We start from the raw sequence: 18,261 nt of genomic DNA on the forward strand, positions 1-18,261 counted from the left end.
TGTGGATGTGTCCATCTTTTTTGGGTGGTCATATAAAATTCGAGCTGCCTTTGAAGTACCATATATGTTATCAGCTGGAGGCGGTTCGACATATGTATAGCAACGCTTTTTTATATCACTACTTTTTCCCATTATCCGACTTGCTACGGTACACAGTTACGATTGTTGAAGTCTTATGTCATACTTTTCACTTCGCCCACGTATGGTATAAAACATAATCAGTTGGCCCGCGAAGCAACTAGTTCCTTGGGACAGTACGTTGTGATGATTCTCAAGCTTTGGACCGCCATCCGATGGCTTGTCGTGTAAGGTTACTACATATACCAATACGATTCTAAAAGTAAATCTTCAAGTGTCTTCAGAAAAATCAAAAAGTCCTTTTGCTATATTCAAAGTAAGTTTGTACAGCATCTTACCGTCGCCAGCTGTATTGCACTTTTCCTATTTATAAAAACATTGACTACTCTAGGCCAGCATTGATTTGGCGGTCTCCCTTGATGGATGATGGAATGTACATACTGTAAACGTCTGTCATCGCTTGACAGACCAAGCCACATATCTTACGTACTTTTTAAACTTAGAGCGCCATTCCTTAAGTGCTGCACTACATTGCACCTGCTCTCAAAAAGTCAAATGTTCAAAACTGTTAGCTGAATTTTCAGTTTGATTCTTTTGTTCGTCTTGATGAAGACGGGCGTTAACTGCTACCGAGGGAAGCTCACAAACGGATAAGCCTTAGTGGACATGACCGTATCTTGCCTCCGTGTCGTAGTGTTCCGTAGTGAGAACGTTGCTATAACGCCTATCAAAAACAATTGAACCCTTGGCGATCAAATCCGGAGAGTTACAGAGGGACAGAGGAAAGAGAAAATGATAAAGAAAGAGAGTAAAATTTTTTAAGCGATACCAAAAACGGAAGTAAAAACGACGGCCTGATGGGAGTAACTCCAAGCGTTATATTCAAATAGTTCGCCCTTGTTGGCATCCCTTTAATCGTCCTAAAATACATCTTCGGCAGTTTGTTCACGCTGCGTATGCCTGTGTTTGGGGTAGCTGAAAGTTATGAATAACGGCACTCAAGTGAGATCCATCCTCTCGCCCATTTCATGCATCATTCATAGTCAATTTTGCCTCTCAACAAACTAGTTGGACACTTTCATAGGCGTTGCCAATCATTTTTTAGAGAGCCAATTGCACGCTATAAACTCCACAGTACACAAACAAAACTACCGGAAAGCAGCTCAAAACTGGAGAGGATACATACATGAACTGAAAAACCGTAGTTACAAGGCAAAGTAACAACACTGAATGAGACATGTCTTACAGCAAATGTATGTACGTGTTAACCCTTTTTGCATCAGCAAGGACAGAAAAGTACAGTTTATACGCACAGGAGTTGTATAATTGATAGTAACATGATGTTAAGCGCTTTGCTTACCAGTTGTAGATAGCAGCAGCCTTGCGAGACACTATTGCTATTGCTATTGGTAATCCATATCCGTATGTATGTTTTTCCCGTTATTGCAATGCATTGTAGCGTATGTTAGAAACATAATCACCAAGTGGCTCTTCCTTGATTACAAAGATGAATACGCTTGATACTTCGTCTCAAATACGTTGACACACAAAGACACATCGTTCATCTACAAAAATGCCGCCAAATAGGCTAGAACGTACTTGCTGCTACTTTTACGATACCAATGACAAATAGCGGCGCTTCTGTTGCAGTTACTTTTACAACGCAGATGATAAACAGTGACACTTCTGTTACTGTTGCTTTTACGATGCCAACGACAAAAATCACCACCTCTGTTGCTGTCGCTTTTGCTACGCCGATGACAAGTAAGAGTACATTTGCTGCTAATGCTATTGTTAGGGCAGTGACACTCATCAGCATTACTGCTGCTGCTGCTATTGTTGCGTTAATCAAGCTTGTGACTGCTACGGCTACTGCTGCTGTTGTTGTTGGTGTCAAGCGTTGATTTACCCATCGAGTATAGTATAAAAAAACTAATACTGCAACAGGCATGATTTTCCACAGCACTTCGACTGACCGAGGCATCGTGTAAGCCACGTCTTGCGAGTATATATCCATGGTACAAGCAAACCAGAGAGAAAGAAGGGTGATAGCGCTAATCGCAGAGACGGGATTCAAGACGGGCATGGCGGTTCAGGCTAAAAAAAAAGTGGAAAAAGATTGGGGGAAAGAGAAGGTATTTTACTGCTGAGGGCAACATCTCTCCTCTTTATCTTTTCGCAAAGAAATGTCATCGACGTCACTCGTCAGATCGCCCCACCTGCAAAGGTTACACGAGCATGGCGAACAATGGATGGGCTTCTTGTAAGCCATCTCTTGACCCGTTGCGATTACCTTGCTTTACTTTGTTTTCACTTTCGGAATGTACAGGTTCTAGGCTACAAGTACATACTGACCTTACTTTTGTACGTCGCTGTCGTGCTGCGTGGCGTTTCATAAAAGAAAAAAATTCTGTTGCGTGCCAATAAGTTATGCGTCAACCCTTTTTTTATTTCAGAAAATTCTCACGTGATGACGACGACATCCCTCTACTGCTTTTACGCATGGTGGGCATTACACTGCACACTGCGTGTCTGTTAAAGGAAAGTCCAATTAATGGAGGAGCAGTCAAAATATCACAAAAATTGACTCCGGTGCGGATGAGAGTCTATGCACTTGCAACAGCGCTAGTGACAAGTGTTATTCCCGCAGCGGCAGAAACGAGCATAGAAACAGAACCACTACCCTTCTCACCATCGTCACCAGCCCTACCCAACCTCAGTGCATTTTTCCGAGAGCCAGAGGAGCCAACTAGTGAATGGCTCGAGGCAGTCGCCTACCGACGCCCAGTTCCTGTTCACCCCGAAGTTCCCTATTACAAAGAAGTGCTTCTCCGGTGCGAAGCACGCGAGCGACAGCGGCAGCAGGAAGAACAAGAGTACCTTTTGGAGGACGCGGATCGACGACGCCGCTTTGAGGAGCATCTACAGCAACTTGAGAAGCAGCAACAGCAACAGCAACAGCAACTCGAACAACAGCAGCTGCAGCAGCAACAACAACAACAACTCGAGCAACAGATGCTGGTCGACTCCGATTACATGGAGTGGGAGCAATCCTTTGCTTGGTAATGTAAGTATCTGATACCTTTTCTTCCGCACTGAAAGAAAGCGTGAATTGCTGAATGTATATACAATAGCACTAAATGCATCTTTACATTAGCCTGATATTCTATTATAGCCAGTACAAAGAGAAAAACAACGAAAATCTGGAAATAAATCCAAAAAAGCAAAAAAAAAATCCAAAAAAAAAAATCCAAAAAAAAAATCACGAAAACAAGCGTCGCAAAATATGGAGTTGCCAGTGGTGATGTATGGCTGATGCTCTATACCGGTTCCATTACAGTATAACAAGCAATCATTGAAGTATACAAGGTATGTATACCCGTTGAATATAACCCAGACGTAGAAAATGTGAGTGATTCGATTACCTAGACTACTGTACGTCTTTCGAACCATATAGTAGTAGTGGGCTATTATCGATTTATCAACATCGATATACTGAATAACCACGTTCAACTAGGGCCTGCCTTCAAGAGCCATTGATAGCATCTTACCTTGAAAACGCATTCCCTGACAAGTGGTTATAAACAGTAAGCACAAACACTTCTTCTATCTTCTTGCTTATAAGGCTACTAAATTTGAAAGGTTTTTCTTAGCAACATCCGCATTCGTCAATTGTCACTCACGTCTTTGTTCCTCGTATCATATTGCGACGTGACTTGTTCTTCAATCCATTCAACTGTTCGCATCGCGCGTCAGCTCCATACTGCTGCTTCTCTTTTTTTTCTGCTTTTGATGAGAGTGCCAGCGCCTGAAACACCAGAACATCAACAATTTCAAATGGCAGCACAACAGCTTCAAGCCGGTAAGAAACTCCTCATACACTGCAGCAAAGAGTAACTAAAGATAAGAAAAATCCCTTGCTAATTGTTATCGCTCAATCATTTAGAACAGTGCGTGTGGATGCTGCACCCTCAATCTCTGTAAGTGTTAAAAGCTTCATTCGAGAATTGAGAAGAATCAACTGCTGACATTTATTTTGAAATTTCAGTATACAAGAATCCTCCACTACTTAAAGACGGTAAACTAACATTTGGAAAACCAAAGTTACGAGTAGATTTACGAAGTTATAGCAGAACGTACGTTTTACCCTTTCTCACTGCCTTTAAAGAGGAAGCGATCAAAAGGCTCATGATGCTTTTGATTTTTTACCAAACCAAGCCGAATTCTTGTAGGAGTCAAGGTGTTCCGCCTGCATCGTGCCCGATTATAAACAGCAACTACAATCTGTATCTTAATTAAGCACTGTGCCGTTATGAAAAACCCAAGCTCCGTTATAAATTAAGCAGTGTGCCGTTGTAGAAAATATCAAGCCCCGTTGTGGATTAAGTACTGTGCCGTTGCACGGAGTAAAGCCCGTTATGAATTAGGCACTGTGCCGTTATGAAAAACCCAAGCGCCGTTATACAGGATTTTTCCTAATGATTGGCGAGGGTTTTTTTCCCATCATAGCGGTGCTTTTTACCATATTGCCGTTGGGGGGTGCCTTTGATTGGCAGTGTGTTTTTGTGATTGGCAGGAGGTGAAAATTACAATGGCGGTGTAATTTTAAGATGTTGGCAGATTTATGAAATTCATATTGGCGGCTCACTTCAGTTTTTTAAAGCTGAATCTAGTTCAAACACAAGCAAAAAGAAAAATCCTGGACGGCCTCGTAGTAACAAACTCAAAAAAAAAAAACAGTAATAAAACCAAGAGGTATATGTTGTTAAATTGAATAGATTATCAGTTCATAATAGTTACGTTAGGTTATTTAGATGCCATACTTTATAGGTCTAAACAGACGATATACATACTTCCAAATCGTTGAACTCATTGAGCTCATACAAAATGTAACTTTAGGTGCTGCTCAAGCTTCTCACATGCTCCGAATTCCAGAAAGGACCGCTCAGCGATATGGTGCACGATTTCGAGATGAAGAAGCCTATTTGCAAAGTCAATTTAAAAAACCTGAACGCCTACATCCTATATTAACGAATGAACTCTCATTGTTCTTACAAGATCCATACGACAAGAAGTCTTCAGCGACACTTGAGCCGGCTTAAGGTCAACTATGGGAACACTTTACAGCGTCGATCACTCTGAGTGATCTTTTCAGTTTGTTTCAACAATTCTTATATTATTTCATTGACTTATCAACTAGTTTATTAGCTAAACTTTCAGCATTGAGACTATTATTGATTTCTCAGTGTCGTAAAACACTTTTCACTTGACACTTTCTTTCATTTGAAAGTAGTTTTACTATAACAAAAGTCGCCACAAATGATATTGTTGCTAATGCTCACTACTTTCTTAAATCATTATACTTGATAATCCACACACAAAACAAACTTAAAACAACCTGTTACAATGTAATAATCATTGGCTAGTTCCTCTGTATTAATTTGATATACTCCAAATATGCACAGGACATATGATATATAGCAAAAATATAATTCGGTATTTTACAAACTTCATATGCAAAGCTTACAATTATTCAATCAATTACTTTTTATTGTTATCCTCATAAGTCATACAACTACTAATACATTTAATATCCATCCATCATATCTCTTTATTCTTGTTCGCTTACAACTTCTTCCTCTTCATCATGTGTATCATCTTCATCATCGGTATCTTCATCATGTGTATCATCTTCATCATCGGTATCTTCATCATGTGTATCATCTTTATCATCGGTATCTTCATCACTGGTATCATGTTTGTTGCAAAGTGTTTGGAGAGGGCTGATCCAGTCTTGCATAATAATCGGCTTGGTACTTTTTTTTTGTTTCCACCATGTATAATCTTTCGCATTTTACTTGTTTCGAACGAACTTTTAGAATAAGATGCTTGAAAGGTGTTTAAGTCCTCTAACATGACCTTTTTAAGTATAAAAACATTACCGATAAGTATATATAATCAGTTTAGATAAAAAATATAAATTAAAAAAATGACATACGTGAAGTTTGGTAAGACATTGTACTGCGTCGCCTATAACACCGTTCTTGATTTGTAATAATGTTTGCGGATATGTGAAGCTACCAATTTCATCAAGACAATATACTTTTTTATCTACTAGGGTCAAGCAATAAATGTAACAAGTAAGACTCATTACTTGGACAATGGTGAGACGGATGAATTGAACTTGGGATGGTGTTATGTAGGGCATAGAACGAAGAGTATGATTAAGATGAACTTTGCTAGCAGCCACGGACTTGAGCTTGTCATAGTACAGCTTCGATTCATTAGTCGCCGCATCACTAGCAAATTCCCCAGTTATGGCTTCTAACTTGGTCCTATCGTCTATTGTAGATACTAATCGAAGGTCCAAGCGGAGTTTTGAATCCATATCGGCATGCTGACTCAACAAACTGTCACCCCTTTAGCAAACTGATTATACATGTTAAATAAAATATTTACAATTTCTTTCACTCTGGCCTTTCCATTAATGCCTATATTTACCATTGCAGGAAGTAACTATTGTACTCTCCGAAAAATGACTCAAATATTGGTGACCAATATTTGACGATCAAGCTTTGTTCTGTACACTGTTTAATATAACTGGATTCTAGCATGTGTGACTTGTGGATGTGTTGCTCCAAACTAAAAAAAACCAGAGTACAACATTATTAATATTATAATTTTTGAATTCTTTGATTTTCATATAGATAATACGTTACTAACATATGGCGCAGAATATTCTTAACACCTCGTTCTAGTTGATTCTTTGGATCAAACATTGAGATATCTTTTAAAGCCTGGATACCAATCCGTTTTCCAGTGATCTTCAACATATATGTCAATATATTATTTAATCATCCACACTATGTTATGCAACACCTTCCCCCATCCCTAAAAAAGGACCATACCTTGGTCAAATCTGTGATTTGGGTAATGTCAACTTCATATCCGGTGACAGTTGTTTTAAGCTTCTTCATAACGTTGGATGATAATGATAAATCTAATTTACCAACTTGAGAATCTTGTCCAGAACTTGAAATGTCCAGAATTCCGTTCAATGAAAGACTATCATATCACATTTATTAGACAACATTCACAATTTCCAAAATAATTCATACAAAACCCAATAAAGAAATCCATCGACTACCTTTTCAAGTACTTGGATCTATTATCATCACCATTAAATTGATTTGATAAAGCATATAAATTGCTACCCAAAGTTCCAGATCGTTTAGGTAAAGTAATTTTGTCATGAGCCTAAGTAATTAGCAATAAATCAATTACTACTAAGTACATTACAGCCCAGAGGCAAAAAAGACCACTCATATATTCTGTCTAATAATAAAATATATTACCACGAATATAATCTCTTGCGACTTCTTTTGACGTTTTCTTTGATTATCCTCGATTCTCTTTAATCTTTTCATGGAGCCTCTGTCATTCTAGCACGCAAAAGTTAGATCGATTCATATTTGATATCTTTATCTAGTGTTAAAATATTCGCTTCACTTACCGGTTTCTATGCAAAGATTAAAAGACGAATAGGTTAAAATCGTTTTGTCTTCTTTGCATTCATTTATAATTACTCTCTTTACAGGCTGTTCAATATTTTATTAATTTTCTAATTTTTAATTTATTTTATATATTTAGTTATTAAGTTTTATTCTTAAATAATAGAAAATGATCAATATAATTAGGGGTGGTCAGAGAAAATCTTGAATTTTTGATGACGTTGGTAGCTAGTCATTGAGACGGTAGTCGAAACCCTAGAATGATGGTAATCATTCCAAACATTTGCCTACAAATGCCTCAGAAACAGTATTCTTCTTTCTTTACCTTTCGAGCTTTATCTAATAATTCACTTTGCAAAGCAGCCTGCAAAGATTCTTGTTGCATACGCAACTTCTCCTTGGAAGCTGTTAATTTTCGCGCTTCTTTTAATATAGAATCTGACATGGTTTTCGAAAATAAAAGTAAAAAAGATTCAATAAGGAATAGTTTTCTGAGTGTGCATCGGAAAGGAAAAAAAATTGAATGCGCAGGACTTCACGACTTCAAAGGATGCTGATTTCCGATAAACATTTATAGAACTTTCGTAACAAACAAACGATAGTTTAATATTGTTCTTTGAAACTTATTGATTTATTATTGTCCCTTGATTCACTTTATTGTCTGATTATATAATAAACAACATCATGTTCTTTATATATACCTCCAAAATCAAGTCAAGTTCTTAATGGGTTTTTCATAAACTTTATTATAAACATGATAAGAAAACCAGTAGATATGAATTAATCATCTGAGGCATTGCTAAAAAATATTTTCTTGCTTTGCTAGTTTCCTTTCAAAGTTGGACAAAATTCCCAAATATTCCTACGGATATACCCATAAATATTATACATTTCTGATAGCAAGATCATTTCGAACCACTACATTTAAGTCTTGTGCCACCCTATCTTACCTATTACTGTTGATTATAAACAAAAAGATTGAAATTAAAGTATGTTGCTAATAAAAGTTACAAGGACTGAAGAGGCAAAAGTCTACCTCCAATCAACATGTCACTCTATTTGTAAAGTTTATTGTAATGAGTTGAACATCCAAAATATTATTTCTATTTTACAGCAATGGTAACGAAAGTAAGTCATTGGTTATTCATTTTTTACATCTGGTATTCATAACATGCATCAAAGGAACCGGATAGTGTTGCAAGAACCAGCCCATTGACCAAATTCAATGGCCACTAATCTAGCAGTGTTCACTTAAAAGTCATCAAACTCCTAAGCTACTAGCCCACATCAACACGAAGAAAGGAACATGAGCACTTGCAACAGATGGCCATGTGTATCTTTGATACCAAATTATCTCTCGTAGTGCTAGCACTACGCCTGTACAGTAACCTGGTATTATGATCCCAATGTTTCTATCTAGGCATACACAACTGTTGCAAGTGCAGTTCTTTCTATTCATCAGTAAGCCAACACACACACACACACACATATATATATATATATACATGTAATTCGTTAGAACCAATCGGCAATAAATAAAATAGTCTGATGCAAACAAGAAATTATATATATGTACACTTGCCTTCAAATATGTATAGCATCGATGGAATAGTGTTGCATGAACCAGCACATTGACCAAATTCAGTGGCCACTAATCTAGCAGTGTTTACTTAAAAGTCATCAAACTCCCAAGCTACCAGTCCACATCAACATGAAGAAAGGAACATAAGCGCTTGGGAGGACATTCAGCTACATTAGAGTTTTTAAAAGTATTTATTTATACATTATTTTATATATAACATAATTTATGATCTATTTTTTTTAACATTTTTATTTTTATTTTTTTTAAATGCTAAGACTTCTAATACATCATATGACCCCGAAAAGTTGAAAAATAATTAACAATTTTTTATTACTTTTCTTTTTCATAATTTATTATTGAATAATAAAAATAAACAAACAAAAAAGTCATGTGATATATTAGAAGTCTTAGCATTTAAAAAAAATAAAAATAAAAATGTTAAAAAAAATAGATCATAAATTATGTTATATATAAAATAATGTATAAATAAATACTTTTAAAAACTCTAATGTAGCTGAATGTCCTCCCAAGCGCTTATGTTCCTTTCTTCATGTTGATGTGGACTGGTAGCTTGGGAGTTTGATGACTTTTAAGTAAACACTGCTAGATTAGTGGCCACTGAATTTGGTCAATGTACTGGTTCATGCAACACTATTCCATCGATGCTATACATATTTGAAGGCAAGTGTACATATATATAATTTCTTGTTTGCATCAGACTATTTTATTTATTGCCGATTGGTTCTAACGAATTACATGTATATATATATATATATGTGTGTGTGTGTGTGTGTTGGCTTACTGATGAATAGAAAGAACTGCACTTGCAACAGTTGTGTATGCCTAGATAGAAACATTGGGATCATAATACCAGGTTACTGTACAGGCGTAGTGCTAGCACTACGAGAGATAATTTGGTATCAAAGATACACATGGCCATCTGTTGCAAGTGCTCATGTTCCTTTCTTCGTGTTGATGTGGGCTAGTAGCTTAGGAGTTTGATGACTTTTAAGTGAACACTGCTAGATTAGTGGCCATTGAATTTGGTCAATGGGCTGGTTCTTGCAACACTATCCGGTTCCTTTGATGCATGTTATGAATACCAGATGTAAAAAATGAATAACCAATGACTTACTTTCGTTACCATTGCTGTAAAATAGAAATAATATTTTGGATGTTCAACTCATTACAATAAACTTTACAAATAGAGTGACATGTTGATTGGAGGTAGACTTTTGCCTCTTCAGTCCTTGTAACTTTTATTAGCAACATACTTTAATTTCAATCTTTTTGTTTATAATCAACAGTAATAGGTAAGATAGGGTGGCACAAGACTTAAATGTAGTGGTTCGAAATGATCTTGCTATCAGAAATGTATAATATTTATGGGTATATCCGTAGGAATATTTGGGAATTTTGTCCAACTTTGAAAGGAAACTAGCAAAGCAAGAAAATATTTTTTAGCAATGCCTCAGATGATTAATTCATATCTACTGGTTTTCTTATCATGTTTATAATAAAGTTTATGAAAAACCCATTAAGAACTTGACTTGATTTTGGAGGTATATATAAAGGACATGATGTTGTTTATTATATAATCAGACAATAAAGTGAATCAAGGGACAATAATAAATCAATAAGTTTCAAAGAACAATATTAAACTATCGTTTGTTTGTTACGAAAGTTCTATAAATGTTTATCGGAAATCAGCATCCTTTGAAGTCGTGAAGTCCTGCGCATTCAATTTTTTTTCCTTTCCGATGCACACTCAGAAAACTATTCCTTATTGAATCTTTTTTACTTTTATTTTCGAAAACCATGTCAGATTCTATATTAAAAGAAGCGCGAAAATTAACAGCTTCCAAGGAGAAGTTGCGTATGCAACAAGAATCTTTGCAGGCTGCTTTGCAAAGTGAATTATTAGATAAAGCTCGAAAGGTAAAGAAAGAAGAATACTGTTTCTGAGGCATTTGTAGGCAAATGTTTGGAATGATTACCATCATTCTAGGGTTTCGACTACCGTCTCAATGACTAGCTACCAACGTCATCAAAAATTCAAGATTTTCTCTGACCACCCCTAATTATATTGATCATTTTCTATTATTTAAGAATAAAACTTAATAACTAAATATATAAAATAAATTAAAAATTAGAAAATTAATAAAATATTGAACAGCCTGTAAAGAGAGTAATTATAAATGAATGCAAAGAAGACAAAACGATTTTAACCTATTCGTCTTTTAATCTTTGCATAGAAACCGGTAAGTGAAGCGAATATTTTAACACTAGATAAAGATATCAAATATGAATCGATCTAACTTTTGCGTGCTAGAATGACAGAGGCTCCATGAAAAGATTAAAGAGAATCGAGGATAATCAAAGAAAACGTCAAAAGAAGTCGCAAGAGATTATATTCGTGGTAATATATTGTTATTATTAGACAGAATATATGAGTGGTCTTTTTTGCCTCTGGGCTGTAATGTACTTAGTAGTAATTGATTTATTGCTAATTACTTAGGCTCATGACAAAATTACTTTACCTAAACGATCTGGAACTTTGGGTAGCAATTTATATGCTTTATCAAATCAATTTAATGGTGATGATAATAGATCCAAGTACTTGAAAAGGTAGTCGATGGATTTCTTTATTGGGTTTTGTATGAATTATTTTGGAAATTGTGAATGTTGTCTAATAAATGTGATATGATAGTCTTTCATTGAACGGAATTCTGGACATTTCAAGTTCTGGACAAGATTCTCAAGTTGGTAAATTAGATTTATCATTATCATCCAACGTTATGAAGAAGCTTAAAACAACTGTTACCGGATATGAAGTTGACATTACCCAAATCACAGATTTGACCAAGGTATGGTCCTTTTTTAGGGATGGGGGAAGGTGTTGCATAACATAGTGTGGATGATTAAATAATATATTGACATATATGTTGAAGATCACTGGAAAACGGATTGGTATCCAGGCTTTAAAAGATATCTCAATGTTTGATCCAAAGAATCAACTAGAACGAGGTGTTAAGAATATTCTGCGCCATATGTTAGTAACGTATTATCTATATGAAAATCAAAGAATTCAAAAATTATAATATTAATAATGTTGTACTCTGGTTTTTTTTAGTTTGGAGCAACACATCCACAAGTCACACATGCTAGAATCCAGTTATATTAAACAGTGTACAGAACAAAGCTTGATCGTCAAATATTGGTCACCAATATTTGAGTCATTTTTCGGAGAGTACAATAGTTACTTCCTGCAATGGTAAATATAGGCATTAATGGAAAGGCCAGAGTGAAAGAAATTGTAAATATTTTATTTAACATGTATAATCAGTTTGCTAAAGGGGTGACAGTTTGTTGAGTCAGCATGCCGATATGGATTCAAAACTCCGCTTGGACCTTCGATTAGTATCTACAACAGACGATAGGACCAAGTTAGAAGCCATAACTGGGGAATTTGCTAGTGATGCGGCGACTAATGAATCGAAGCTGTACTATGACAAGCTCAAGTCCGTGGCTGCTAGCAAAGTTCATCTTAATCATACTCTTCGTTCTATGCCCTACATAACACCATCCCAAGTTCAATTCATCCGTCTCACCATTGTCCAAGTAATGAGTCTTACTTGTTACATTTATTGCTTGACCCTAGTAGATAAAAAAGTATATTGTCTTGATGAAATTGGTAGCTTCACATATCCGCAAACATTATTACAAATCAAGAACGGTGTTATAGGCGACGCAGTACAATGTCTTACCAAACTTCACGTATGTCATTTTTTTAATTTATATTTTTTATCTAAACTGATTATATATACTTATCGGTAATGTTTTTATACTTAAAAAGGTCATGTTAGAGGACTTAAACACCTTTCAAGCATCTTATTCTAAAAGTTCGTTCGAAACAAGTAAAATGCGAAAGATTATACATGGTGGAAACAAAAAAAAAGTACCAAGCCGATTATTATGCAAGACTGGATCAGCCCTCTCCAAACACTTTGCAACAAACATGATACCAGTGATGAAGATACCGATGATAAAGATGATACACATGATGAAGATACCGATGATGAAGATGATACACATGATGAAGATACCGATGATGAAGATGATACACATGATGAAGAGGAAGAAGTTGTAAGCGAACAAGAATAAAGAGATATGATGGATGGATATTAAATGTATTAGTAGTTGTATGACTTATGAGGATAACAATAAAAAGTAATTGATTGAATAATTGTAAGCTTTGCATATGAAGTTTGTAAAATACCGAATTATATTTTTGCTATATATCATATGTCCTGTGCATATTTGGAGTATATCAAATTAATACAGAGGAACTAGCCAATGATTATTACATTGTAACAGGTTGTTTTAAGTTTGTTTTGTGTGTGGATTATCAAGTATAATGATTTAAGAAAGTAGTGAGCATTAGCAACAATATCATTTGTGGCGACTTTTGTTATAGTAAAACTACTTTCAAATGAAAGAAAGTGTCAAGTGAAAAGTGTTTTACGACACTGAGAAATCAATAATAGTCTCAATGCTGAAAGTTTAGCTAATAAACTAGTTGATAAGTCAATGAAATAATATAAGAATTGTTGAAACAAGCTGAAAAGATCACTCAGAGTGATCGACGCTGTAAAGTGTTCCCATAGTTGACCTTAAGCCGGCTCAAGTGTCGCTGAAGACTTCTTGTCGTATGGATCTTGTAAGAACAATGAGAGTTCATTCGTTAATATAGGATGTAGGCGTTCAGGTTTTTTAAATTGACTTTGCAAATAGGCTTCTTCATCTCGAAATCGTGCACCATATCGCTGAGCGGTCCTTTCTGGAATTCGGAGCATGTGAGAAGCTTGAGCAGCACCTAAAGTTACATTTTGTATGAGCTCAATGAGTTCAACGATTTGGAAGTATGTATATCGTCTGTTTAGACCTATAAAGTATGGCATCTAAATAACCTAACGTAACTATTATGAACTGATAATCTATTCAATTTAACAACATATACCTCTTGGTTTTATTACTGTTTTTTTTTGAGTTTGTTACTACGAGGCCGTCCAGGATTTTTCTTTTTGCTTGTGTTTGAACTAGATTCAGCTTTTTGTTGCTGAAGAATATTAGGTACGTCGGTTTCTATTTCATAAATTTCATGCTGAAACATGTGTATATTTTATACTGTTAATCGAATGTTTTTTATTTTTTACCTTCTCTGAATTATTTGGTCGTTTCGCCATTGACAGCAATGAGTATACACTGTCTTTTCCTGCATTGGTCTCAATATTCAAAATACGATATAGATCTTCTGCTTCAATGTTTCCTTCCATAATTTCATCAACTTCTAGCTTATCAATATCTCCTATATCGTCTTCGTTGGCATACGGTAACTCTGGGTCTTCTATACTCATTTCCTGCTTTCCATCTTCACAAAGCATAGGTGTATAATACTTATTACAGGCAGAATACATTATTATAGACTGTTTGTAAAAGAAAGAAAAAAGAAGACGCTAATACTCTTGTTTAGCTTTTGTTAACAAAAAGCGGCCGTTTATTTTAAAAAGGTAATTCCTTGGCATGTTTTCTTGTAAAGAAAGCACATAATGGCTTTTTAATGAATCAATGTCATTATGATACTTTTGTCGTTTTCCTGAATTCTGATCTATTATACAAAAAATGTGTTGCCATACTAATAATATTGAGATGCCAAATCTTAAATTTCAGACATCAGGCTGGAAAAAAACAAGCGCCAAATAAAAAAAATAACCCAGCGCCTAATTGATTAAAATTACACCGCCACTGTAATTCTCATCTCCTGCCAACATCTTAAAATTACACCGCCACTATAATTCTCATCTCCTGCCAACATCTTAGATTTACACCGCCATTGTAATTTTCACCTCCTGCCAATCACAAAAAAACACACTGCCAATCAAAGGCACCCCCAAACGGCAATATGGTAGCCAAAAAAGCACCGCTATGATGGGAAAAAAAACTGCCAATCATTAGGAAAAATCCTGTAAATTAAGCAGTGTGCCGTTGTGGATTAAGCATTGTGCCGTTATGAAAAACTCTAGGCCCGTTATGAATTAAGCAATGTGCCGTTATGAGAAACTCAAGGCCCGTTATGAATTAAGCACTGTGCCGTTGTAGAAAATTAATAGGTTTCAACTTCTGTCATTATTTGTTTCAAAGCGCTTCCCAAGGAACAACAAAATGCAATTTTGCTACCGAAACACAACCGCAAAACACATGATGAAAGCAAGACCGCCAATGCTGAAAGCAATTTGGAAAAGGAGAAGAAATGGCGGAAAAAGGTATACACGAGGAAGATCAAGGCACGCGTTTCAAAGTTTCCCTGTTGTATTGACATTTTGATTATGTATTAGGAAGAAAAACGCGACGCGAGGAAGAAAAAAAGGAAGAACGACGAAAGCGGGAAGAAGAAAACGGAAAAAAAGAACAGGTAACATAGAGAATAAGAACGGGGATATGGTTGCTATGGCTGTGACGAGATAAGTGTCACTAGACGTTTATCTTTCTTCATGTAGTCCCAATTGTGCCTTACATCGTTATTTTCAAAAGCTCCAGAGGAGAAACCTACATGTGCTGGACAAAGTGGTAAGCTGCCTATTAGTAGCTACAAGATAAATACGAAGAAAAGATGGGATACTCATGAAAATTTAATTACTGTATGTTCAGACTCGAATCAAAATCACAGACCCTAGAAATATATCCCCCCCCCTTCCATGTCAGGGATAATGTGGTTATGCATCGATGGACAACTAGCAATAAGGATCGTAATAAGAAGTTGGTCCACCACATCAAGACACTCACAACTGACAAATATCGATTCTGTGAAGGTAAATTTACCAAGGTTCTACTAATATAGTGAAAGGAAAAGAGAACCAAGGTTGCATTGTATTTATGTGCTGACATCTTCTTAGGACTATTAGTATCGAATGATTTGCGTTCGCAATGCCTACAAACATTAAAGCAGTCCAAGGTTGAACTCACTCAACGACGAGATCGCCGTTAAAGCAGTGATCTTCGCACGATCTGCTTGGTCCGGATATGGAGAACTTTAATCGATTGCAAATTTCCATGAAGCTCTTACAATTTACTGAAGATGTTCGGTCAGCGTACTATGGTAAGCGGTCGTGTACTAAACCGCGAAGAATTCAGCTGAGGTTGATGAAGATTAACAAACCCCAACTTTCTTTCGTCCGTTCGCTCTTGCATATTTTCAAGGCACATCGACCAAATCGAGTAAGAAAATCAACAGTCGAGCACCACTTGCCCAAGACGATCAGCTTGTCGACTACTGTATGACCATGATAGTGAAGAAGAATAGGAACCAGAAGCCGAAGGAGAAGAAATCCAAAACGGTGATGAAGAGGATGACGATCCTTCTTCAGATGTTCCCGACCCAGAGGATGTGAGTTATCTATCTAAATAATGATATAAGGCAAGCAGAAACAGTAAATCCTAAGATCTAATGATAGACTTTGTTAGGCTGGCTGGCTTGTCCCTGAAGGGTACTTATCAGAAGGTGAAGGTGTCGAAAGTGATGATGAACGTACAACCAAGTCAGACCGAGCCATGCGATCTACTAGAAAAAGTGAGTGTAGCCTTCATAGCCTATATACTCGTGTTGACGTTGGAATTGTATCTGTATATGCTTATTATAAATCAAAATGTATGTAGCACACTGCTATCCGCCCTGTTGTTGTGGGAACCGTTTCGATGATGGCGACCCAGGAGAAGATGATCCATTAAAACGTTACGCGATGCGAATGCTGTTTGGTAAGTGGATATACATATCATAACAGAACAGCAACCATCACCATGGCAATAGCCCCGCATAACAACCAGTGCCTGGCAACTAGCTTTCTCTTCTTCTTCTTACCGTAGACATCCTCTTTTTGCTCTATGTGACAGATTTCCCTAAAGATAAACCGTACGATCCTTTCTATGTGGAAGCCGACGATGCTGCAAATACCAAATACACATCTAGCACAGCCGACGACTTTTTGAAGAAATCCATTGCTTCTACGGCACAAAATGATAATCAATTGATCAGCGTAAGCAACCTATCTTATAGCATTTTCCTCATTTGCCGTAAGTTTTTGGCTAACGTATCTTCATATCGTATGCAGATAAAGACAGACGCAATGCCAAAACTGATTTCAGAGGCCAAGTCAGATTGGTATGTGGGATTTACTAATCAGAAGTAAGATAACATATGTACAAAGTAGCTAATAATATATCGTCAAAAAACAGGCTAATACGTGACATGTCTAAGCGACAGATTGAGATGCGAATAAAAAAACTAGCTGTCAAAGAAAACGGGGAACTGAGACGGTAAGCAAGAGCGCACTTGGCGGCCTTCTATTTTCAACATGGAATACCAATACTAATGGCTATTAAACATCTCATAGAAACCTGCCTGGCATGTCGAAGATTCTCTCAGCAACATACATTTAGCAGTACCTCTCCTAATACAAACACACACATATACCCATCTCACTTTATCAAACATCTGCCCTATTGTAATCTAAAAACTCATTAAACAGCGACTATAAAAAATACACACACACACAAATTCAATTACTAATACATATCTCACGTGAATCGCAATAGAAGAGTGTTTGACTGTCATTCAATTAGTGACATATGGAAAAAGTCATCTTCACGGAAAGAAAATTAAGAGGAAACGGCAGGCTGAGGAGGACGATATATTAGCTGTTTGAAACGACAACAACACTCTACTAGTAATTAGCACTATAATGTATTAAATAAGCATATGTTTTTTTTCTCTTCTCGCTCGTTGAACTTGTTTGTGCGTGTTTTAGATTGTTGTATGCCTTCTTCATATGTGAAGCGAGGAGGGAGCTCAAGACCTCGTTCAAAAGAAGATTAAACATGCTCAGCTTTGCTGCGAGACGCATCAATCTTGTTCCTGATTGCACAATGAAGATAATCGCAACGAACTAATATAGTTGCAAATGTGATCGTCGTCTTGTCACGAACAATGCTGAGAGCATTGGATCTAGTAACAATGAAGTCGACATTCAGAATGAG

General features: G+C 36.4%; 8 protein-coding genes across 8 annotated transcripts; 5 read left to right on the forward strand and 3 right to left on the reverse strand.

Annotated features, from left to right (window-relative positions):
• Positions 1-2,264: 2,264 nt before the first annotated feature.
• On the forward strand, positions 2,265-3,144 carry BDB00DRAFT_867560 (uncharacterized protein; the record flags this gene model as incomplete). The annotated part of the gene is made up of 2 exons (XM_053126355.1): positions 2,265-2,341; positions 2,535-3,144. The coding sequence occupies 2 exons, from the start codon at positions 2,265-2,267 to the stop codon at positions 3,142-3,144; spliced, it is 687 nt and encodes a 228-aa protein (XP_052984669.1).
• A 726-nt stretch (positions 3,145-3,870) lies between these two features.
• Positions 3,871-5,180, forward strand: BDB00DRAFT_867561 (uncharacterized protein; the record flags this gene model as incomplete). The annotated part of the gene is made up of 4 exons (XM_053126356.1): positions 3,871-3,940; positions 4,030-4,058; positions 4,135-4,156; positions 4,978-5,180. The coding sequence occupies 4 exons, from the start codon at positions 3,871-3,873 to the stop codon at positions 5,178-5,180; spliced, it is 324 nt and encodes a 107-aa protein (XP_052984670.1).
• Positions 5,181-6,160: 980 nt separating this feature from the next.
• Positions 6,161-6,451, reverse strand: BDB00DRAFT_741953 (uncharacterized protein; the record flags this gene model as incomplete). The annotated part of the gene is made up of 1 exon (XM_053118470.1): positions 6,161-6,451. A coding segment is annotated over one exon (291 nt), but the record flags the coding sequence as incomplete, so codon positions are not given.
• Positions 6,452-6,669: 218 nt separating this feature from the next.
• On the reverse strand, positions 6,670-7,505 carry BDB00DRAFT_784019 (uncharacterized protein; the record flags this gene model as incomplete). Its single annotated transcript, XM_053120433.1, has 4 exons — positions 6,670-6,720; positions 6,987-7,143; positions 7,226-7,335; positions 7,434-7,505. 4 exons carry the CDS (start codon positions 7,503-7,505, stop codon positions 6,670-6,672), a joined length of 390 nt encoding a protein of 129 aa, XP_052984672.1.
• A 4,013-nt stretch (positions 7,506-11,518) lies between these two features.
• On the forward strand, positions 11,519-12,355 carry BDB00DRAFT_784020 (uncharacterized protein; the record flags this gene model as incomplete). Its single annotated transcript, XM_053120434.1, has 4 exons — positions 11,519-11,590; positions 11,690-11,799; positions 11,882-12,038; positions 12,305-12,355. 4 exons carry the CDS (start codon positions 11,519-11,521, stop codon positions 12,353-12,355), a joined length of 390 nt encoding a protein of 129 aa, XP_052984673.1.
• Positions 12,356-12,573: 218 nt separating this feature from the next.
• On the forward strand, positions 12,574-12,864 carry BDB00DRAFT_742010 (uncharacterized protein; the record flags this gene model as incomplete). Its single annotated transcript, XM_053118472.1, has 1 exon — positions 12,574-12,864. A coding segment is annotated over one exon (291 nt), but the record flags the coding sequence as incomplete, so codon positions are not given.
• A 980-nt stretch (positions 12,865-13,844) lies between these two features.
• BDB00DRAFT_867566 (uncharacterized protein) lies at positions 13,845-14,615 on the reverse strand (the record flags this gene model as incomplete). Its single annotated transcript, XM_053126357.1, has 3 exons — positions 13,845-14,047; positions 14,230-14,290; positions 14,388-14,615. The coding sequence occupies 3 exons, from the start codon at positions 14,613-14,615 to the stop codon at positions 13,845-13,847; spliced, it is 492 nt and encodes a 163-aa protein (XP_052984675.1).
• A 1,331-nt stretch (positions 14,616-15,946) lies between these two features.
• On the forward strand, positions 15,947-17,664 carry BDB00DRAFT_867567 (uncharacterized protein; the record flags this gene model as incomplete). The annotated part of the gene is made up of 11 exons (XM_053126358.1): positions 15,947-16,040; positions 16,134-16,183; positions 16,258-16,327; positions 16,429-16,503; positions 16,596-16,615; positions 16,693-16,798; positions 16,885-16,983; positions 17,092-17,261; positions 17,337-17,386; positions 17,461-17,541; positions 17,619-17,664. The coding sequence occupies 11 exons, from the start codon at positions 15,947-15,949 to the stop codon at positions 17,662-17,664; spliced, it is 861 nt and encodes a 286-aa protein (XP_052984676.1).
• Positions 17,665-18,261: the final 597 nt, after the last annotated feature.

Source organism: Zychaea mexicana (genome assembly GCF_025766255.1).
Source record: "Zychaea mexicana strain RSA 1403 chromosome Unknown BDB00scaffold_5, whole genome shotgun sequence".
NCBI lineage: Eukaryota > Fungi > Mucoromycota > Mucoromycetes > Mucorales > Lichtheimiaceae > Zychaea > Zychaea mexicana.